Below are 18,814 nucleotides of genomic sequence, written 5' to 3' on the forward strand. Positions count from 1 at the left end.
CAAAATGCCTAGACAAGCTCTGTAAATATCTTGCAGTAGAACATAATGACAATTCCATAATCTGCTAAATACAATGCTGTAGATCAGATCTAGTCTTTTTGAGCAAACCCTGTTTTTCACACACAGCTCTTTACAGTATCAGTGTAATAAGGTATGAACTAATATTTGTTGTCACTAATACAATGTACAAACCAGTGAAGGTACAATAAGGCATTCTCTTTACAAGATCAAGAATTGGTACAATTGCATGGCCATTCGGAATAATAATTAATTTTCCATCTTCTGTAGTTAATGGAATGTATTTCGCATATAAATCTAACACACTACAGTTCTGTAAACAGTTTGAAATATTAAACTACCCAAAGCAATTTCCAATACCTTACAAAACATCAGCAACAATCATTGAATGCTTACTATATAGAGATACAATGCTGTCTACTATATATATATATATATATATATATATATATATATATATATATACACACACACACACACACACACACATATATATATATATATATATATATATATATATATATATATATATATATATATATATATACACACACACACAATGAAAATGCAACAGTCTTAAGTTTTACATTAATAGCTCATTGGGTATATACATAATGTTATTTACATTTTAAATAGTGAGCAGATAGGTTTGTTGATTGAGTAGTATTGTTCCTACGGATAACAAAATACTGAGCTCAAGTCATGTGATTTCATAAAAACGCCAGGTGCTCTATATTTGAGTTGAGTTAAAATAGCCAACATTAGTTGATTAAGAATCTGTAGAAATATCCATTCGAAAAGACATGATTTTAATTAATGCAAGAACAGCAAAAGATACGACCATGCCCCGCTTGAGTAATGAAGATCATCTGGTTGCTATCGGCATGATTGAAGGTGGCCTGTCTGTGAGAGAAGTTGCCTGGAGAATGAGATGTTCTGCTTCAACGATCAGCAGACTAATCCAGAAAAACCAGGAAAGCAGCTCTGTGAGGGACAGGCCATGTCCTGGAAGACAGAGATCTATGCATCAACGCTGCCATGATTGTGTTAATACTCAGGGAGGTCATACCCTACACTAACTATGTAATGTTTTCATTTTGATAGTGTGTCACGTTTCATATGGAACTCTTACCATGATTCTTTGATCTGTATTTTTGTTCACATTTTTCTGTGATTTTGTTTGATATCTATGTTTAAAATATTTGATTAAATCCATTAGCCATGAGTGTTGCGTTTCTTTTGTGTTTCAGTATATTAATGGTAAACATACTATTAAAATACAAGCATTCTAATAAGCACAAATTAAAGACTCATCACCCGTTGAAATCCAGAAGCAGCCTAAAATAAACAAATGCAAGGAAAATCTGGTCCAAGTGTGTTTTTAAACACTTGGCATTTCATAACATTGTGCCCATTCACATGTCACATTGGAAGTCTCATGCTTGTTATTTTTCTTTGTTGACAAAGCATCCCCATGCATTAGAAAATAAGGTGTCACACTTGTGAATTGTCACAATTCCAAACCTGTTCATTGCTGTGACCACTATTGTATGATCTCATTAAGAAAAACAATGCCACTTCTCCAAAACGTTCAAAGTCTCAACAGTTATAATGACAGGTTCCAGAGGCTTTTCTGAGGCAGGGGTTGGCAGGGAGACCTATAAGCCCTCCTTCTCTATCTGTGCTGGTTCCTGTGGCTGCTGGGCCTCTGCTTCGTTCCCTTGAAAGGACGAGTGATTGCGGCTGTTCTTGTTGCTGTCATGGCTGCCGTGACTTCCTGCGCTTCCAAGGCGGGTTGATGCTACGACAGCTTTTACTGCAGCCTGAAGAGAAACAGACAAGACTTATATATAAAAAAAAAAAGAAAAAAAAAAGGTATTGACATTTCTAAGGATATTTTCAGTTGTTGGAAAGGTTAGCAATGGCCAGCCCTGGTTGAGTTAGTAGGATGCTGTTTTTTTTAGCGAGTTAAGCTGGCTCAGCTCTTGGTTGTAAAATTGAAGCAAGTCTGCATTTCTCATTCATTACAGCCAGCTTCAAGTTACAACTTGTATAATACATAAAGTTGTGAAACTGTAGCCATTTACCATTGCTGTGATTTGTAATAGATAGATCTAAGATTGTGCAGATAATTATGACCTGGTTTTTAGGATCAAACATGCAAAAAAAAGTAAAATTACACTGGGTCAAATTAAGTCTTTATACAGTAAATGCTCATTTTAGCAACAGGGCTGATCCTTCTGTTTTTAAATAATTGCAATAGCTTTCATTTGAAGTGAAACTGCATTCATACTTTATCCACCTGCCAGCTTATGAAGTTTTTACTGCACCTTTAGCTTGCGGCGGGCATTGAACTCCTGCAGTTTCTTCTGTGCATTGTCCATGTGTGCAAAGTTAACTGCAGTCCCTGTCACCCAGGGGTGCTGCAGGGTCTGGAAAGTGCTGAGCCGCTTTTTAGGGTCCTGCACGATCAGTTTCCTCACCTGCAGTAAAGAAAACATACAGAGAAAACCCTCAAACCATTTAAAAAAATGCATTTCTATAGTGGGTTCTTCAAACCGCAAGTAGATTATACATAACAATTAGGCACGATCAGCACACTTCACTGTAGTCTGATCTTATAGTTTCACTTTAACCTGACATTCTGGTCATCAACCCGCTCTCGTCATCTCGCAATGCCAGGGGACTGACCGCAGTAATGCTCACATTTCTACATACGAAAAGTTGCATTAACAAAGGTTTCCATCCAGTTTCCACTGTTGAAGACATTTATTCTACTTTTTCTACAGTTGGATTTGTAATGTGGAAATATTTCAAAAGTTCAAGATAGAATACTGTTTCTGCTTCCTGGTATTTAATCACTTCATGCGCTGTACTGCAGATCAAACTCGCAAGGATGCAGCAGTTATCTGAAGCATTATATTTGAAATACTAGTATACACTGAATTAACAAACAAACAAAAAACCAAGAACCAAAATAAAAATTGTTTAAACGATCTACAATCATCACAGTTCAGTTGACAGCACAGCTCAGATCACCGACTACATACAACTAAAGAACCTCCTCAATAAACTGAGGGCTGGAACAGCGATAGTGTACAAGAAAGCACTGCAGCAGCACAAGGAACACAATAGCAGACTTGAAAAAATATTACATTAACATATTACTGCTGGGTGATAATGTAATGATGATATGGAGTAACGAGGACTACAACCAAAGCAGCACTTGAACGCTTGCATAATGCCCCGTGCAGACAATCAAGTGGATGACATTAACGGAATGAGCAATAGCACTAGCGTGACTTAAAACTACAGCCGTACAAACCCACCTAACCTTTCACTTGAGGGGCTTGTACAAGCAAGTTATCATATGCCACAAACACTTGACAAGACAGTGACCAGGGGAAATGGTTACCTACTGCATAGTAAAAAAAAAAAAAAAAAAAAAAACACCACAACTTTAAAATACTGTAGTTACACATACATACTGCAGCTCTGCAACAACTATCATCAAGTACACTTTAAGACTAGGAAGGGTTATTTTCTTTTGGTGAAAGACACACGAAGTCTCATTTTAAAGAGACCTATGTACAGTGTCAAAATAAACCCTACAAACCTAAGAAACAGTCCTGAAAAATAATATATTAAGTCAGGGGGTGAATGGTCACGACTGTATATACTAGAACAGCATTTTATGTTTATTAATGAATGAAGAGATCAAGCATACAGTACAAATGTTCCGACTCACCAGATCTTTGGCGTTTAGGGACACATCATCCCACCAGGGGGAGACAAAGTCATATTCACAGTTTAAAATCTTCTTGAACATGTACTGATCACCTCTTTCGTCATAGAAAGGTTCAAACCCGCAAAGCCTTGCAAAGTGAAAGAAAACAAAACAAAATGTTAAATGACTCATGTTTCTCTGTAGCTGACGGCAACAGGAACTTACGCTTGTCTCTTCCTGTTAATCTGTCTCCAAGTGTTGCAAACCAGATGCACTGCAGCTGCACATTTTACATCGTATATTGTACTAAATTAGACATGAGCTGAATCAAATACAGTCAACTTGCTATAAAAACCACTCATGCCCTATAATACAGGTCTAACTAGTTACAAAGGCTAAATGCTTTGTCTGTTGGAACCCTGCGATACGTACTCATGGAGAGAGTCAGTAAGTGGTTTTAATTTACACATTAGAAGGGTTTGACAATCCTAATTAAATAGCACACAGTATCATGGCAGCTTTGTTGTTTATCATTCAGAAACAAATGTTATGTTTCTGGATTCAATCAAATCTATTTAGTAAAAAAGAAATCCAAATGTCAAAACATTTTATACACTTACTAGCCTGAAAAAGGAAAAAGTTATTTTTCATGTTGAGCAACCGCTATAGTCTATAGTGCCCACTTTAATTTCAGAGGGTTTTTTTTTTTTTTTTTTTTTTTTTTTTTAGAAACAATTTCAGTACAGCACAGCCATAACAATGTCATCAAAGCTCCTCTTGAGTTCCTATCAATGGAAGCTCGATGAGCATCAGCCCACAAGGCAGGTTAGCAAATCTGGCAGCACGCATTTATGTAAAATGACTTCTGCTGTAAACTGCAATGACTGTTCATTAAGTGTCCTGTTTAAAAACATATTTAAAAGCTTTTTTACATTTGCATTCTTGTTTCAATCGCAATCCATTTTCTACCTCTTATTTGCATTAGCAGCATTTTTACTGGCTCCCCTTAACAGCGTATTGTTTCAGTGGCTCCCTTTTTCTTGTTTGAAATATATGTTGTCTCTTCATTGGAGTGACACAGTGTTTCAGCACATGAAGTGACCTAACAGCGGAATATTGCAAGTTACTTTACTTTGTTGTCTTTGAAACAGATGCACATTCCAAATGAAGTAGAATGTATAGAAGCATATGTATATAAAACCATATTAACTGCAAGCAGAATTTTACAATTGCAATACTTTTAATACAGAACAGAACCAGAAATAACAATCCATATTTAATGACCTAAAACAAGAGGGGTTTTTTTGTACTGGCTACATGGAAACCACTGTTATGAATTGTGTCACTTTATTAACAGAAGTCACTATTTATAAAATCGAATTGATTTTCTCAAGCAAAACCAGCCGAAAACCCAATTTAGGCTACACAGTGCAGTCTGCTCTACAGTACATCAATCTGTTACAACAGTAAGCTAAATGAACACCAATGTAATTACGTCTAATGTGTCAGAAGGAAAAATAAGTTGACAAATAATAAACACACACAGAACTAATTATCTCCCTACAGTATGTTTGTCAGTGTAGCTAAATTATTTATTGAGTATGTAATTGTAGAAAAGTTGTGCAATAATTGTTAGCTCCCGTATACATTTTCTGGTATACAGTATGTTTTTAATACGATGTTGAAAAAGAATGCACTTAGAATGTACTTGTTATAAACCTATCATGCAGAATTTGGCAAAAGCATTTATTTTTGTGTTTTCATTGCTTCACCTTGTGGAGTTACTTACAGTAGTGCTGTAGTTAAAGTCTGCCACTAGAGGTCACTCATGAGTTGTTAAAAATCTAACATGTTCATTCAATATATAACACAGAATCACTGTCATTTCTTATATAAACTGTATTTACCACCATCCAGGTTTATTTATGGCTTTCTGTCAAGGTACTTCAACTTTGGTAAAATGTACAGTACATTAAATTAATAATAGTTCTTCAATGGTGTACCATGTAAAATGTAAAATAAAGAAAATGATTTTTAAAAACAAAAATGACTGAAAATCCAAAACAACCAAATGGTTAATTCCTGCCACATACATTTCTGGATTAGATTGTATATTGCATCAATAGCCACAGTAGATGAATCCGTTTAAAGTATAACACAACATGCCATGACCACCGCATTGCTCTATGTTAAAAAATAAAAAGTTTCTCATTTGACTGTCACAGTTCTGACAGCTATTGGGAAACTACTATTTTTTTTTTTTTTTTTTTTTTTTTTTTTTTAAGTGAATGGTGGGCAGGTAAATGATGGTAGCAATGCTCCAGCTGATGAACAACAACTCAGGACAAAAAGCACAGGAATGTAACTTTCTATTCTAACAGAACAGAATTGTCTACTTGTTATATACAACTGTGCTATTATTTTCTGTGATTTTTTATAATTTTTTTAAGTGGATTTATTTCCCACCTGGAAATCTCTTAGCAGCTAGTAAGGCTTCACCATAGATCATTTTAAACTGTGTTTGCTGTTTTTTTTTTTTTTTTTTTTTTTTTTTTAAGAACAGTCCAGACGGACCTGAGTATGGGTCTATTGTTGAGCCCAATTGCTACCTAATGAAAACAGGCATTCTCATTCAAATCCCTCTTTAATTTTATGCTTTGCCAAGAACCGACCTTGGCATCCCTGCAGCTATTGGAAAAACAGCACTTTAGATGCGTCACACATACAGCATATGGAGCTAGCAACAGTACTGAGTTTCTCACTGCAGATACAGAAGCTGCTCAAGATTCTGAACGTCACTCACAAACAGTATACAGTGGAACTATGAACAAGGAAAGGTAGATCTGTGTGTTTGGTTATTTATACACAAGTTGTTCCTAGATATTAAAGAGAAGTAGTATCCTACAGTCAGGAAAAAAAAAAAAAAAACTAACTTGGCAGTATTCCTGGACACTGGGAAGTGGGAGGTATGGTGGTGCTCTGTTTTGGTCACACAGTATCTACAGACATGGTATGATAAGCAGTGCATACTATCTTACTATCAGCTACATTATTTTATCATTAGATTTAGGCATGGACACTTGATTGACTGTATGTAATTTTACAGTGATCAGGACTTTGCATTTCTTCTTAAAAATTGCCTTTTTTAACTACCATGACTAGCTGGACATCTGAAAACTGGCTCTGATCATCTTAAATACACCCAGTGAAAACTGGTATTATAGTTTTAAATTATTATTGTTTTACAAAGATAGTAAATGAGTGTGAAAAGTGTACACAAGTATGATTCTGTCCCTGTATTTGTATATACTTCACTCACAGTATATAGGTTATCACTCCTACAGACCACATGTCAACCTCTGGCCCGTAAGCAGTGCCTCGCAAAATTTCAGGAGCTGAAAGAACACAAAATACATTGCTTTACAACTGCAGCATTTCTTACCTTTTTCATGCATGCTAAGTTTAAAGCACATTTTCAGAACACAATAACAGGAATGAAGAGTTAGCGATTGTAATGAAACACAGGGCTATATTTTCAAAGCTATATACTCCAAATTGTATTTCGCAAAATTTGTTTCTGAAAGGGAAAAATAAAAAAACACATTTATTAATGGTCACCTGCTCTTACAAGCCACAAAATGACAGAACTGATTGAAATTCAGGCAGAAGCAGATAAACCACCATCTGAACAACCAGACATACCCATAAATTCAGCTTTCACTGTGCAGTTTATTACTTTGAACCCATTTTACAATGTATGGGATTTATGTATGACACACGTTGGATATGAGGCATAAACTGCATATTGACAAACTAACAGATTTCTGAAGGGTTTTCCTGCTGCAGCGTAAGACAGACCTCAGTCCAGGAAACCACAGGAAGGATTTGCACCCATCAGTAACAGCTAAAGTGGTTGGGTATCCACACACAAAACAGTTGAATTTATTTTTACCTCCTAATAAGCAATAGTAGGATTATGATGAAGACATTGAGACAGGGAGTAGAAAATAATACAATGTGGTGGTGTTTTTTTTGTTTTTTTTTTCCCCATGCAGCATTACTCTTCCTGGTGCTTCATCACTGTCATGTCTCCTTTTGTTTCCATAGTAACAAATAGCCAGGAGTTCACAGTTCTGACAAGCACTTGTATCATAATATGCAGCCAACGACTCTCGTTACCTTCTCCTATCATGCAACAGCTTGTTATCTTCTCAATCCAATTAGGCACCACTTTTTGTTCGCTGGACTAGTGTCAACACCTCATTTTGTTTACAAAACTAGTTGCTGTCTACATTAGGGGAACAACTGTGTCCCTTTCCACCCCCAACCAATAAATCCAAAACAAAAATGTGTTCTTTATCAATATTATTATTATTATTACTACTACTAGCTGGTAAGAAATCTTTTTTTTTTCTAATAAAAAGGTAGACACCAGGCCTGAAGGAACTGATTTCTGCAGTTAACTGTCTGAATTATCTTTGATCTGCTGCCCTCAGAATATATTCTCTCTGCTAAAACAGTCACAACTCCCCTAATCAGCAGCATAAACAAGTCTTGAACCCTTTCCAAGAGATTGCTGCAACAAGAAGATACCACCCTTGTATAAATGACAGCTGGTAGCTGAAGTGTAGCATGATAGATGTCAGATGATAATGTTAAGAGGCAGTGTGATTTAATGGTTAAATCAAAGTAACAAGACTACAGAGATGCTGCTCTTAATGCTTAGGTAGACCACCTAACTCACTGGATAGCACACACCATGTCACTCCTTGTGGTTCAATTCTCCCATCTACTGTATATACTAGCCAGGACAATAACACCTTCAATGTGTAGCACACACGTTGATGTTAACGGGATTACACGACTGATTCATGTGTTAATCCTTTTTGTAATGCAAGTTGCATTCTATGTTGTTAGTAAATTCCAGTCACCATTGGTAGGACAGCAGAACTGCCAGAACTGTATCCAGACATTACAGAGATTCTGATACTCTGTTCTATTAATAAAACACAACAGACAGGATACTGACACTCATGATAACTCACCTATAGTCATTAAGTTCGGGCTCATATAAAATGATATTATGCTCGTTGATCTTTTTAGTTTCTTAAAAAAAAATCAATTAAAATGCTGCTTTGACTTGTTTAGGCACAGTGTGCACTGTATGAAAATACCCAGAAAAAAACAAACATCCCCATGTTGATTATAAGCAGAAACTATAGACCTGCTGGAAAGACTAAACGGAGATTAACCCTACCACAATATCCAGGGGTTCCACAGACAGTCTTCATCGTGACCTGGTCATCCACGATTTTAGACAGGCCAAAATCAGCTGTAACAAAAACCTGTATTAGATTTGGACGCAGTCAGTCAGTTTTTCATAATAGGAAAGGATGCATCATGCATTATATTATAATATATGACAGATTAATTAAGTTAAATTAAATCTCCTCTGTTCATTTTATAGTTGAAATTTCAGTTTCTACAATATTTAGTGGGTTGAAGTATAACAGATGCCCAGCACCAGTCATAATGCATTTTTGGCTCTCAATTTATTCTACTAGGTACAAGTAAAAACACAATTTAATAGAACAAGTAACATATCGGTTCAGAGGCATCAATTTCTGAAAACCACTTTGGAAAAAAACAGACGCATTCGAATAGCCATTGTTACATATGATATATGTGACATATTTCTAAAGGTAGGAATCGGACTAAATTTAGAATCTCCTGCTGTAACACCATGAACAGTGTGTAGGGCGGTCAGAACAGATTCCTCAGTAAAAATACAAATAAATACTTCTTGGGCCCGATTCACAAAGATTTAAGATTTTCAAAAGTCTGCTCTTGTGAATAAAATACACTTTGATATTCGTTAAGCTATGGCTTCCTTGACAACAGTTTAGAACAGTTTTATGAACATCAAACTCTATTGCATTCATTTGAAGTCTTTTAATTGATTAATTAAAACTTGAATGAAACTGACTTCGAAGAGAAACATGAAGCTTTATAGCAATACATGTCAGGAACGCCTTTTGTGTAACAAACTAATAAGTCAGGTGAGGGCAAACACATACACAAAAAGGAGTTCTACGTGTTGCTGGTGTTACCAATTTTATCAATCGTCTTCGTAAAGACATTGAAAGCCATACCTATCTTGAGTGGTGCGTCAGGAGCCGAGGTGGCGTATAAAAGGTTCTCAGGCTTCAGATCGCGATGGACGACTCCGTTTTCATGCAGGTACTATACAGAGGGAAAAGAAAAGGACCATAAAATGAAGGCAGTCAATGAAATCACACGTTTATGTTTAGATAGCTTGTTCCGTGATGATTTCCTCTTAGCAGCCGTTAATGAAGAACTTTTCAGGTGTGACACGTCTGTGGCGGTATAAAAAAAGTTTGTCACAAAACTGTAAAATTAAGCCTGAATGTAGCCGGAATTCTTAAACAAATACATCTTTCCCTTGGGGTCCGACATGAAATGTTACATAAACAGAAAAAATTGAAAGTGGTCTAAATGCATTAGTTTTGTTAGCACTTCAATTTTCCATAGCATGGCATTGATAAAACTCACAGTTTTAACAGCTTTGTACTGTAGTTTTGCATCTGTAAACACCTGTATTCATGTACGGTATATTTACAACAATGACCAAATGTTTTGCATCATCCTACAGGAATTAACAAATGTTCCTTCATATAGTGGAATGCAACCTTGCTAAACAATGTTATGTTACCATACTGAATTACCACTTTGTATTTTTCCATATAACGAAAATGTGACATTTCAAAATCTAATATTAAATATGGTACTACCTACTATTATGGCTTCTAGTAGACTTTTGCGATATCATTTTGTAGTTTCTTTGATTACATGATGTTAAATAAAAAAAATAAAAAAAAATAAAATTATATATCCTAAATTTATGTCTAAATCCTAAAATTCTAGGTGATGCAATACCTCTGGCCATAGCTGTATGTGTGTGTACGGTATTGGGTTTTTTTTCAATATGGAAAGCTGCTTTACACATACCAAGAAGATCAAGTTAAACAACAACAGAAACTAGGACTGGCATGCATCTTTGAACACCAGGTATTTTACTGAGTTACTGTCTCATACAGTAAATTACATTAGACCCCTCAACCTCATACCATTAGTAGTACTGCTGGACATTCAGATCACAGCAGCTCAAACATACAAATGACTTAAGTGCCATTCTCCTCACTCCCAGCTAAGCTTAATGTTGCTGTATGAAACACTGTATAACCTGCAGAATAGAGCCCCCTCCCTCTCTCTCTCATTAAGCAGTAAGTCAAAGACAATAGGCATACTAACATACTGTGGGGCAGATATACTAAAGCGTCACAGCTGTCAATATAGTCGCAAACGAGTCGGAAGTCTACTTTAGTCAGAATGTACTAAACAAGCGTAGTGCTGTCAGCGACTTTTTAGGGAATGCTGTGTGGCAGCAGCTTTTCTTTGCGTTTCAGCCTTAGATTAACATGTAATAATGGGCGTCCTATAGAAATTGGAGATAGTTTAAATGAGGGTTCTCAAATACTATAATGAGATGTATTAAAGCTGCCAGCAATTGCAACACTTACAATTGCATCCATTTGGTAAGAACTTTCTTTAAGCATTTTGCTGCCATTTCCCAGTCTGTTTTTTCTTGTGCACTGCCAGTTGTGCTCAATGCATTTTTTGAGGCAAACACCCAAATACATATTTTTCCCTAAAAGCAGGGTGTACTTACAAGCTTTGAAAACAAATTTCTATGCCATTTCTGGTTTCCCCAACTTGTTGCAAGCAATAGATTGTACCCATGTGCCGCTAACCCCACCAGTTCATTTTGAGCATTTGTATAGGAATAGGAAACACACCTATTCTATGAATGTGCAGGTGGTTTGTTGTTATTGTGCACAGTTTAGCACTGTACCATTGACTAACTTAAATAAAAACTGACAGTAATATAATATATAATATGAATTAGTGATATCATGCAAAATTTGCTGCTGGTCCCTTGAAATTCGTGTTAACGAGAATTAACTGTCCTCCTGTAAGTATTGTAATGGTGGGTGCCGCCCACTTCTCCTAGCAGGAATTTTCCAGGATCCCTGGGCTGGGGAGTTTCCTACCGCCATCTGCCTGTACTTTCCCTCACCAATTGTCAGGCAGAGTATTTCCAGCCATGTGCGAATTGGCTGTGGCACTGTCTTCCTCAAGTAAATAAACCAAGTGTTTACTTTAAGCAACTCTGTTTTGCGTCCTTCTTGACATCGCTACAGTATCATAACTTGTCAATGCAGCACCATATCTATTTTGTGTTAATTGTCAATGCTAAAAATAATAATAAAAAAATATAAAAAAAAACAGCTAAAATCAATTAGTGTCAATTTAAAATAATCTTATTTGCAGCAGCATGGTTTATTTTGTGTTACAGGTAGCCTACAGCAGGCTAAAGTAAAAAGAAAGTGTGCTAGATATTCATTTGATTTTACTACGGTACTGTATACCGGTACTATAGTATAGGCCCACTGTACAGATTAATATTTCGTACATAATGTAATGTGTAGCCTACCCAAGACATATTAGTGTTATTTCAGCGCAATGATTTACATTTAAAATACATTGAGCACTATAAATATATGTGTGCGATTTTATTGTATTATTTTTAAACCCGACACCTCCTTATGTCGGACAAATCCGGTTTAGCGAGGGGCTACTGTATGAAAATCTTCAAGAGAAACACATTTTTTATTTGGGGGTGAAGATGGGGACCCCACTATAGAATCTGATGGGACTGAACAGCCTTTCATTATTTATTCGAAAAAATGTCGCAAGATTTTCGTCATATGCCAGAGATCTCTCTAAGATGACGCAACAAAATGTGTACTTTGTGAATTGTTGCAACAGACATGCAAATTGCAGTATGTTTGCGCTGCGACTGGCCCATCTTAGTACATCTACCACTGGGTAAGATCGACGATACAGTGTGAAGGTCCAGTACAGGTCTCTGGATAAGTATTGTATTCTTATTGGTCGCCACTAAATCAATTCAGATATAAATCCAATGCACAGAAGCTTTGCTTGTAGCATTCCTTCTCTCAAGTCTAACCAAACGCTATCTGTTCAAGTCAGCACTTTTACTATCAATTATTGTGGTGACGAGGCTTCTGTTGAATTTCACGTTTTATTTGAACTTTTAATTAAACAAGGAAAGTCAGTAGAAAGTTTTTACAGCCATTAACACACTGTAATGAGCTGCAAGATGTCTTTCATTCATGACAACAATAAAAGGTCATTTCAGAGAACAGCAAACATGAACAATCCTTTGAAAGAGTGCATACCACCTTGACATGTTTCAAAATTAAACCTCCTCAGAAGGAAAACTTTTCTCTAGTGCCAACATGTAAATGAAAAGGCCAATCTATGTATTTAAGAAAACTATCACTGCTTATTCACACATTTAAATAAACAAAATGAAATGACTCTTGGCCACAAAAAACAGGATGAAAAGCTTGCTTTTACTGTTAACTTTAAGTGGGAAAGGGAGTTACCATTAAATTGTTCTCATTACATCCTAGAATTAAAATCTACATTTATGTTTTTCCCCAGACACATTTTTAACTCAACTTATAATAGCGTTTGACATTGCCCTTGAATATGTGGGACACATTTTGAGTTATGAGATAGCGTGACATGATTTTCAAAGTAATTGCTTATTCTTTGATATAATTTTAGATTTTATGGTCTACATAAGAAATGAGTGAAGTCTGGTACTTTTCAGTCTGAAGATTTAAGTCTAAACGGACAACTTTCTGACAGCTATGGCTCCAAACAGTTGTAGTTGTCAATTGCAAAGTTGAAGCAATAACAGGTCAACTATTCTGATAGCAACCTGTCCACTACAATTAGTTGTTTCAACATTTCCTAGAAAAAAAGGTATGTTCAGTGGTCTTGTGTTCAATCCAGGACTAGGCTGGTCTACAGTTTCCATCACTTACGGCTTCAAATTAATTTGCACTGCCTATACTAGCAGATGTGTTTTGTAAAAAAATAAAATAAATATATATATATATATATATATATATATATATATATATATATATATATATATATATATATATATATATATATATATATATAGTACTGTGCAAAAGTTCTAGGCAGGTGTGAAAAAATGCTGTAAAGTAAGAATGCTTTAAAACATAGACATGTTAATAGTTTATATTTATCAATTAACTAAATGCAAAGTGAGTGAACAGAAGAACAATCTAAGCTTCCATGTTTCATTACAATGCTACACCAAATCAGTGCAGTCACCCACATTTACAGTGGGTATATCTAGTATAGGATACATTTTCTTTATTTCACTTCAGTTATTTAATCCCACTTCAGTGAAATAACACGAACAGGATAACATATCCCCAGGACTAGTTTCGAAAGTGTCTTTGTTTACATTTCAATCCAGTGGTGCACTGCTGAAATTCAGGATGCAGCTGCACTTCGGTAGTTCAAACAATACTGCCGCCCATACGTGTTTTATAACTTTAAAATGAATGAGATCATTTCAAATTGACTACAGTCAAGAAATGCCATCGACCTATCTGCCTGTGTTTGACTTATCCAAATATAAGAACATAAGAAAGAACACAAGAAAGTTTACAAACGAGAGGAGGCCATTCGGCCTATCTTGCTCGTTTGGTTGTTAGTAGCTTATTGATCCCAGAATCTCATCAAGCAGCTTCTTGAAGGATCCCAGGGTGTCAGCTTCAACAACATTAGTGGGGAGTCCAGGCCCTCACAATTCTCTGTGTAAAAAAGTGCCTCTTATTTTCTGTTCTGAATGCCCGTTTGTAGCCTGTAGCCTCTTCATTAACACAGGTAATGACTGGAAACAACAGAGAGGCTGCAAATTGACAGACTAGGTCAAAGTTCAATCTAAAAAGATGGATGAAGGAATCAGATGAAACATCTATAGCAAGGCTTTTTTTGTGTTTGTTTTTTTTTTTTTTGCATTGGGAATTCAAATAGGCTCCACCTTAAAAATAACTAGTACAAATAAGGAAAACATGGAGACCAAAAGTAAATAGCTACTGGAAAGATCCTAAACTCTGCATTAAGGAAAGATAAAATAAATAGGCCTACTTTTACATCATTTTCATTTCCCTATACATCAAGCATGCAATAAAAAAATAAGTTTGTCAGAAGGCTGAGTTGCTTTGACAGGGGTATTTTTAGTTTTAATAAAGCTTGAATTTCTGAATGAAAAATGATCTTTTGTGGATTGCTGTACGATTAGAATGGGCACTTGAATCTGGAAGTACTGTGTAAATAAACCCTGCTTCTTTCTTGACAGTTCAGAAACCAGATGGGGTGATACTAATGAGCATGTCCATGCTTTCCTCCAAGCCTGAGATTTTTTTTTTTTTTAATGTAACATCCATCTCAGGCTAATTCTGTTGCTGTCGACGGCAGATATAGGGCTTGCACACCTGCTCTATGTAGTGTACACTTTTGTTATCCGAACGGCATATAATCTGTAATATATAGTATGTGAAAAAAAAACACCATCATCCTGTTGCTAGATCTAGTTTAAATTAAAAGCTATTAACCACTTATCTCAACAAAACAGATATTAAAAGAAAATGATAATGCCAGAAGGATTTCAATAATCTTACATTTCAAAATGTACCAAACTAAAGTACATTTTAAGCTTTTATGATTTACACATTCCCCACCACCACTTCCGGCACACCAGTTGCCTTGAAACAAAATCAAGCAGCTGCAGATAGATAGGCCTGTCAGTTTCATTGTGTTTTCAAGTCGAGGTGCTGTAAATGACTCAAACGCTGGCCGTGTTTACAACAACTTTTGGTACTCAGAACTACAGAATTTTAATTCAATCATTCCATTCAAGTAGATTCCCAGATTTTGGAAATGCCTGGAGGGGATAGGCTGGTTGCAGTTTAGTATGAATAACATCGTTCCATGGGTCAAAAACATGTCAAATTCAAGGACTACTGAAGAATCAAGGACCTACTCTCCTGTAATCCCATTGCAAGGCTTGAGTGATGAGCAATTAATAAAAAAATATGGTTAATTTCCGATTATTAACCCCCCCCCCACAGAAACCGACTTTGAACGATTAATAAACTGCACAATTTCAATCATTATTATTATTATTATACTATAAAACTTCACGTCTTCTTTATACTCACACATCATAAAAGTTACTTCTGCATTCCAGCCACTTTTGATTCCAGCGGTTCGCTTCAGGTTCAAGGGAACCTCGAGACCCGCCCTCCTGTTAAAGCTCTCATAATGCAAACAAAACGGCATCACAAACAAAAACATGGAGGGAGCGTAGCGCATCAGAACTCTTCGTTAAGGTGAGCGAGTGTTAAAATACTGTAAGTTCGTAAATACAATCTATTTTTATTTTCTTTACACATGTATTGATAACCTTAATGACGTTTCGTTCCGCAAGAGAACCCCAAGTTACTGTATTGTTTTACTGGGACGTTCACTTGAATGTATCTGTTGTTGTTGACTCGCATTTCTCATTTTAGTTTAGTCAGCGAGGCAGGTTAAGTATTTTTTTATTTTTTAATTTTTTAAATAATAAACAGAAATTACTATTTCTTGTATTATGTTTCATTTAATAATTAATTATAAATTAAATGTAATACAAGAAAGAATAGCAACCTGAAGCAAAATATGATAAACAAACAATTGCAATTATTTTTATAATATTTTGTTTTAGTTTGCCATTCTTTCTTTAGTAGTGACTTCAATACAATGCATACTGTATGTTTTGTAGGTTTTAAAGAGCTGTTGAAAAAAGTTATTGAAGTTATTGAATCTCTCACCACTTATCACACAACTTCAGAACAAATAAAACAGAGCCAATGAAACTTGGCATCAACAAAAAAAGGTAACCTGGGAAAGGACACAGAGCTACACCATTCCTGCCCACCACTGCCAAAAGCACATTATTAGAGATTTCATTTCTCTGAATAAATTACAAATACAGTAAAGACAAGATATACACTCCTCCAGATTGTTTCTGATAAAACCAGTGAAATGTCAGAAGCAAACTAAACTCTCAGCTAGTAAGTAAAATCCCGCTGTTGAAAACCAAATTAATAATCCCCCCTTAATTACCATAAAACGATGCTGGCGCAGTACTTGGAAGTTTGTTGTAAACCCATGTCATAATAAAAAAGGCAGGGTCAGGTGGATTTTTTTCAGGAACAGTAACGCTACAATCACAGCATGCAACCTCTATTTTTGTTGTAGCCAAAGTGTGACTAATTCTAAGTGAGCTGCTTTTGATTGGAATGGTTTACACAGCCTGCTACATAACATGAGAAATAAACCACGCTGATTACTTGTATTGCAACATCCTCATCAAAAGCCTTTATATTTCAAACACAGCTCCATGTTTAATTTTCCAAATGATTCTCTTAAACTTAGATGCTTTGTGCTAAAGCTTTTGTGCAGTTTGATTTTCAGTTCCTTTTTTTTTCATAATTGTGTCCGACTCAATTATGTTAGAAGCAAGTTACTTAAAAAGCAATACATACACTTTTTTTTTTTAAACTAAAAACTGTCTAGCCTAGTACTAGAATTATGTGATATTTCCATTTAAAAGCACCGATACAAAAAAAGAACTACAATTTTACAAGGAATACTTTTCTGCATGCTGGACCATCTTAATCTACTGATACAATAGGGTTATCTGTACCTGTTCAACCTCTTATTTTTTTCATTTATGTTGCTTGAAAGTAAAAAAAAAAAAAAAAAAAAAAAAAAAAAGACAGCAGTGGTTTTAATTAAGTTCAGAGAAGATTATTTCATTATCAGGCAATTAAAACAGGATTTCTTTGTGATCACAGTTCTGGTCTTTCTACAGCTGGTTGAAAAACAATTAGGCTCCCAACTTAAAACAAAGAAAGCAAAACAAAATAAAAAAAAAAAAAAAAAAAAAAAAAAAAAAAAACGGACGGTATCGTGATTCTCTCTAAAAGGCAGGTTTTACTGTTGTCAATGCAATGATGGGTTGAATCTGGTCATAACCAGAAAGGTCACATGTAATTTCCATTAAAAGAAACATCCTATATTGGAAATACATTTTATAATATACATTTGCAGAACACTTGGATTCATCCATATTCTGTTGTGTTCCATTCTACAGAAACTGAATGGTGCCCAGTAATCAGTTTTATAATATTTAAAGCCTTTGCAGTGAATGCACTTTCAATTATTAGATCTTCGAAACTTCAGGGCTAATATGTCATTTGCAATAGGTTTGACAGGGTAGTGTGAGCCTTTTTCTATCCTATAAAAAAGTTATTTGCATTTTTATCAAATCAGTCCAGTTGACTACATGTTAGGCAATGACTCTGTCTTTTCTTTCTACCCATGGTATAATGACTGAGAAGAAAAATAATGTGGTGATCTCTACTTGGATTTGCATTTTGATAGGAAAATCAATTTCATTTAGCATATATTTATTTTTTCACCATATTTTATAGCAACATACATTCCCTGCCTAATAAAAAATAAAATTAGACATATCACTATCATAAAAAAGTAGATCACTATGCCCTCCATCCACTGCAAGTACTGTGCATGTAAATGTGACTGATGTATGTGGTGACAGAAGGACATGTTCCTCCTCAGGATTCTGAAAAAAATTAGTAAATTTGTTATATTAAATCAGGGATTATTTTGACTTTTTCAACATGGAACTCTGAACCGTTTATGGTCTCTTCGCAACCGTCTTTTTAGATTGAACTTTGACCTTGGTCTGTCAGTTTGCAGCCTCTCTGTTGTTTCCTACAGTTACTGGTGTTAATGAAGGGGCTACTGGCTCTCAAGGTAAGTCAGCGCAGACAGACTTGTAGCTGGCATTTCTTTGCTAAACTCGTTCTGAAGGAAATTGGACAATAGAAATTTAACATTTTAAAGTTGTTCCACGTATTGGTGGTAGTATTGTTTGAACTAACGAAGCTCCATCCTGAATTTCGGCAATACAGCTATGGTCAAAGTTTTGCATCAATAGAA

At 35.5% G+C, this 18,814-nt stretch overlaps 1 protein-coding gene across 1 annotated transcript in view; it reads right to left on the reverse strand.

Annotated features, from left to right (window-relative positions):
- Positions 1–1,192: 1,192 nt before the first annotated feature.
- LOC121315921 (calcium/calmodulin-dependent protein kinase type IV-like) overlaps positions 1,193–18,814 on the reverse strand; it is a 93,775-nt gene continuing 76,153 nt past the window's right edge. Inside the window, exons 6-11 of the mRNA XM_041250535.1 lie at positions 9,898–9,988; positions 9,003–9,077; positions 7,065–7,140; positions 3,767–3,893; positions 2,349–2,501; positions 1,193–1,841 (exon numbers count right to left, since the gene is read on the reverse strand). Coding sequence (XP_041106469.1) covers positions 1,677–1,841; positions 2,349–2,501; positions 3,767–3,893; positions 7,065–7,140; positions 9,003–9,077; positions 9,898–9,988 — 687 coding nt within the window. The 3' untranslated portion in view covers positions 1,193–1,676. The remainder of the gene's footprint in view (positions 1,842–2,348; positions 2,502–3,766; positions 3,894–7,064; positions 7,141–9,002; positions 9,078–9,897; positions 9,989–18,814) is intronic.

Source organism: Polyodon spathula, chromosome 1 (assembly GCF_017654505.1).
Source record: "Polyodon spathula isolate WHYD16114869_AA chromosome 1, ASM1765450v1, whole genome shotgun sequence".
NCBI classification, from domain to species: Eukaryota; Metazoa; Chordata; class Actinopteri; order Acipenseriformes; family Polyodontidae; genus Polyodon; species Polyodon spathula.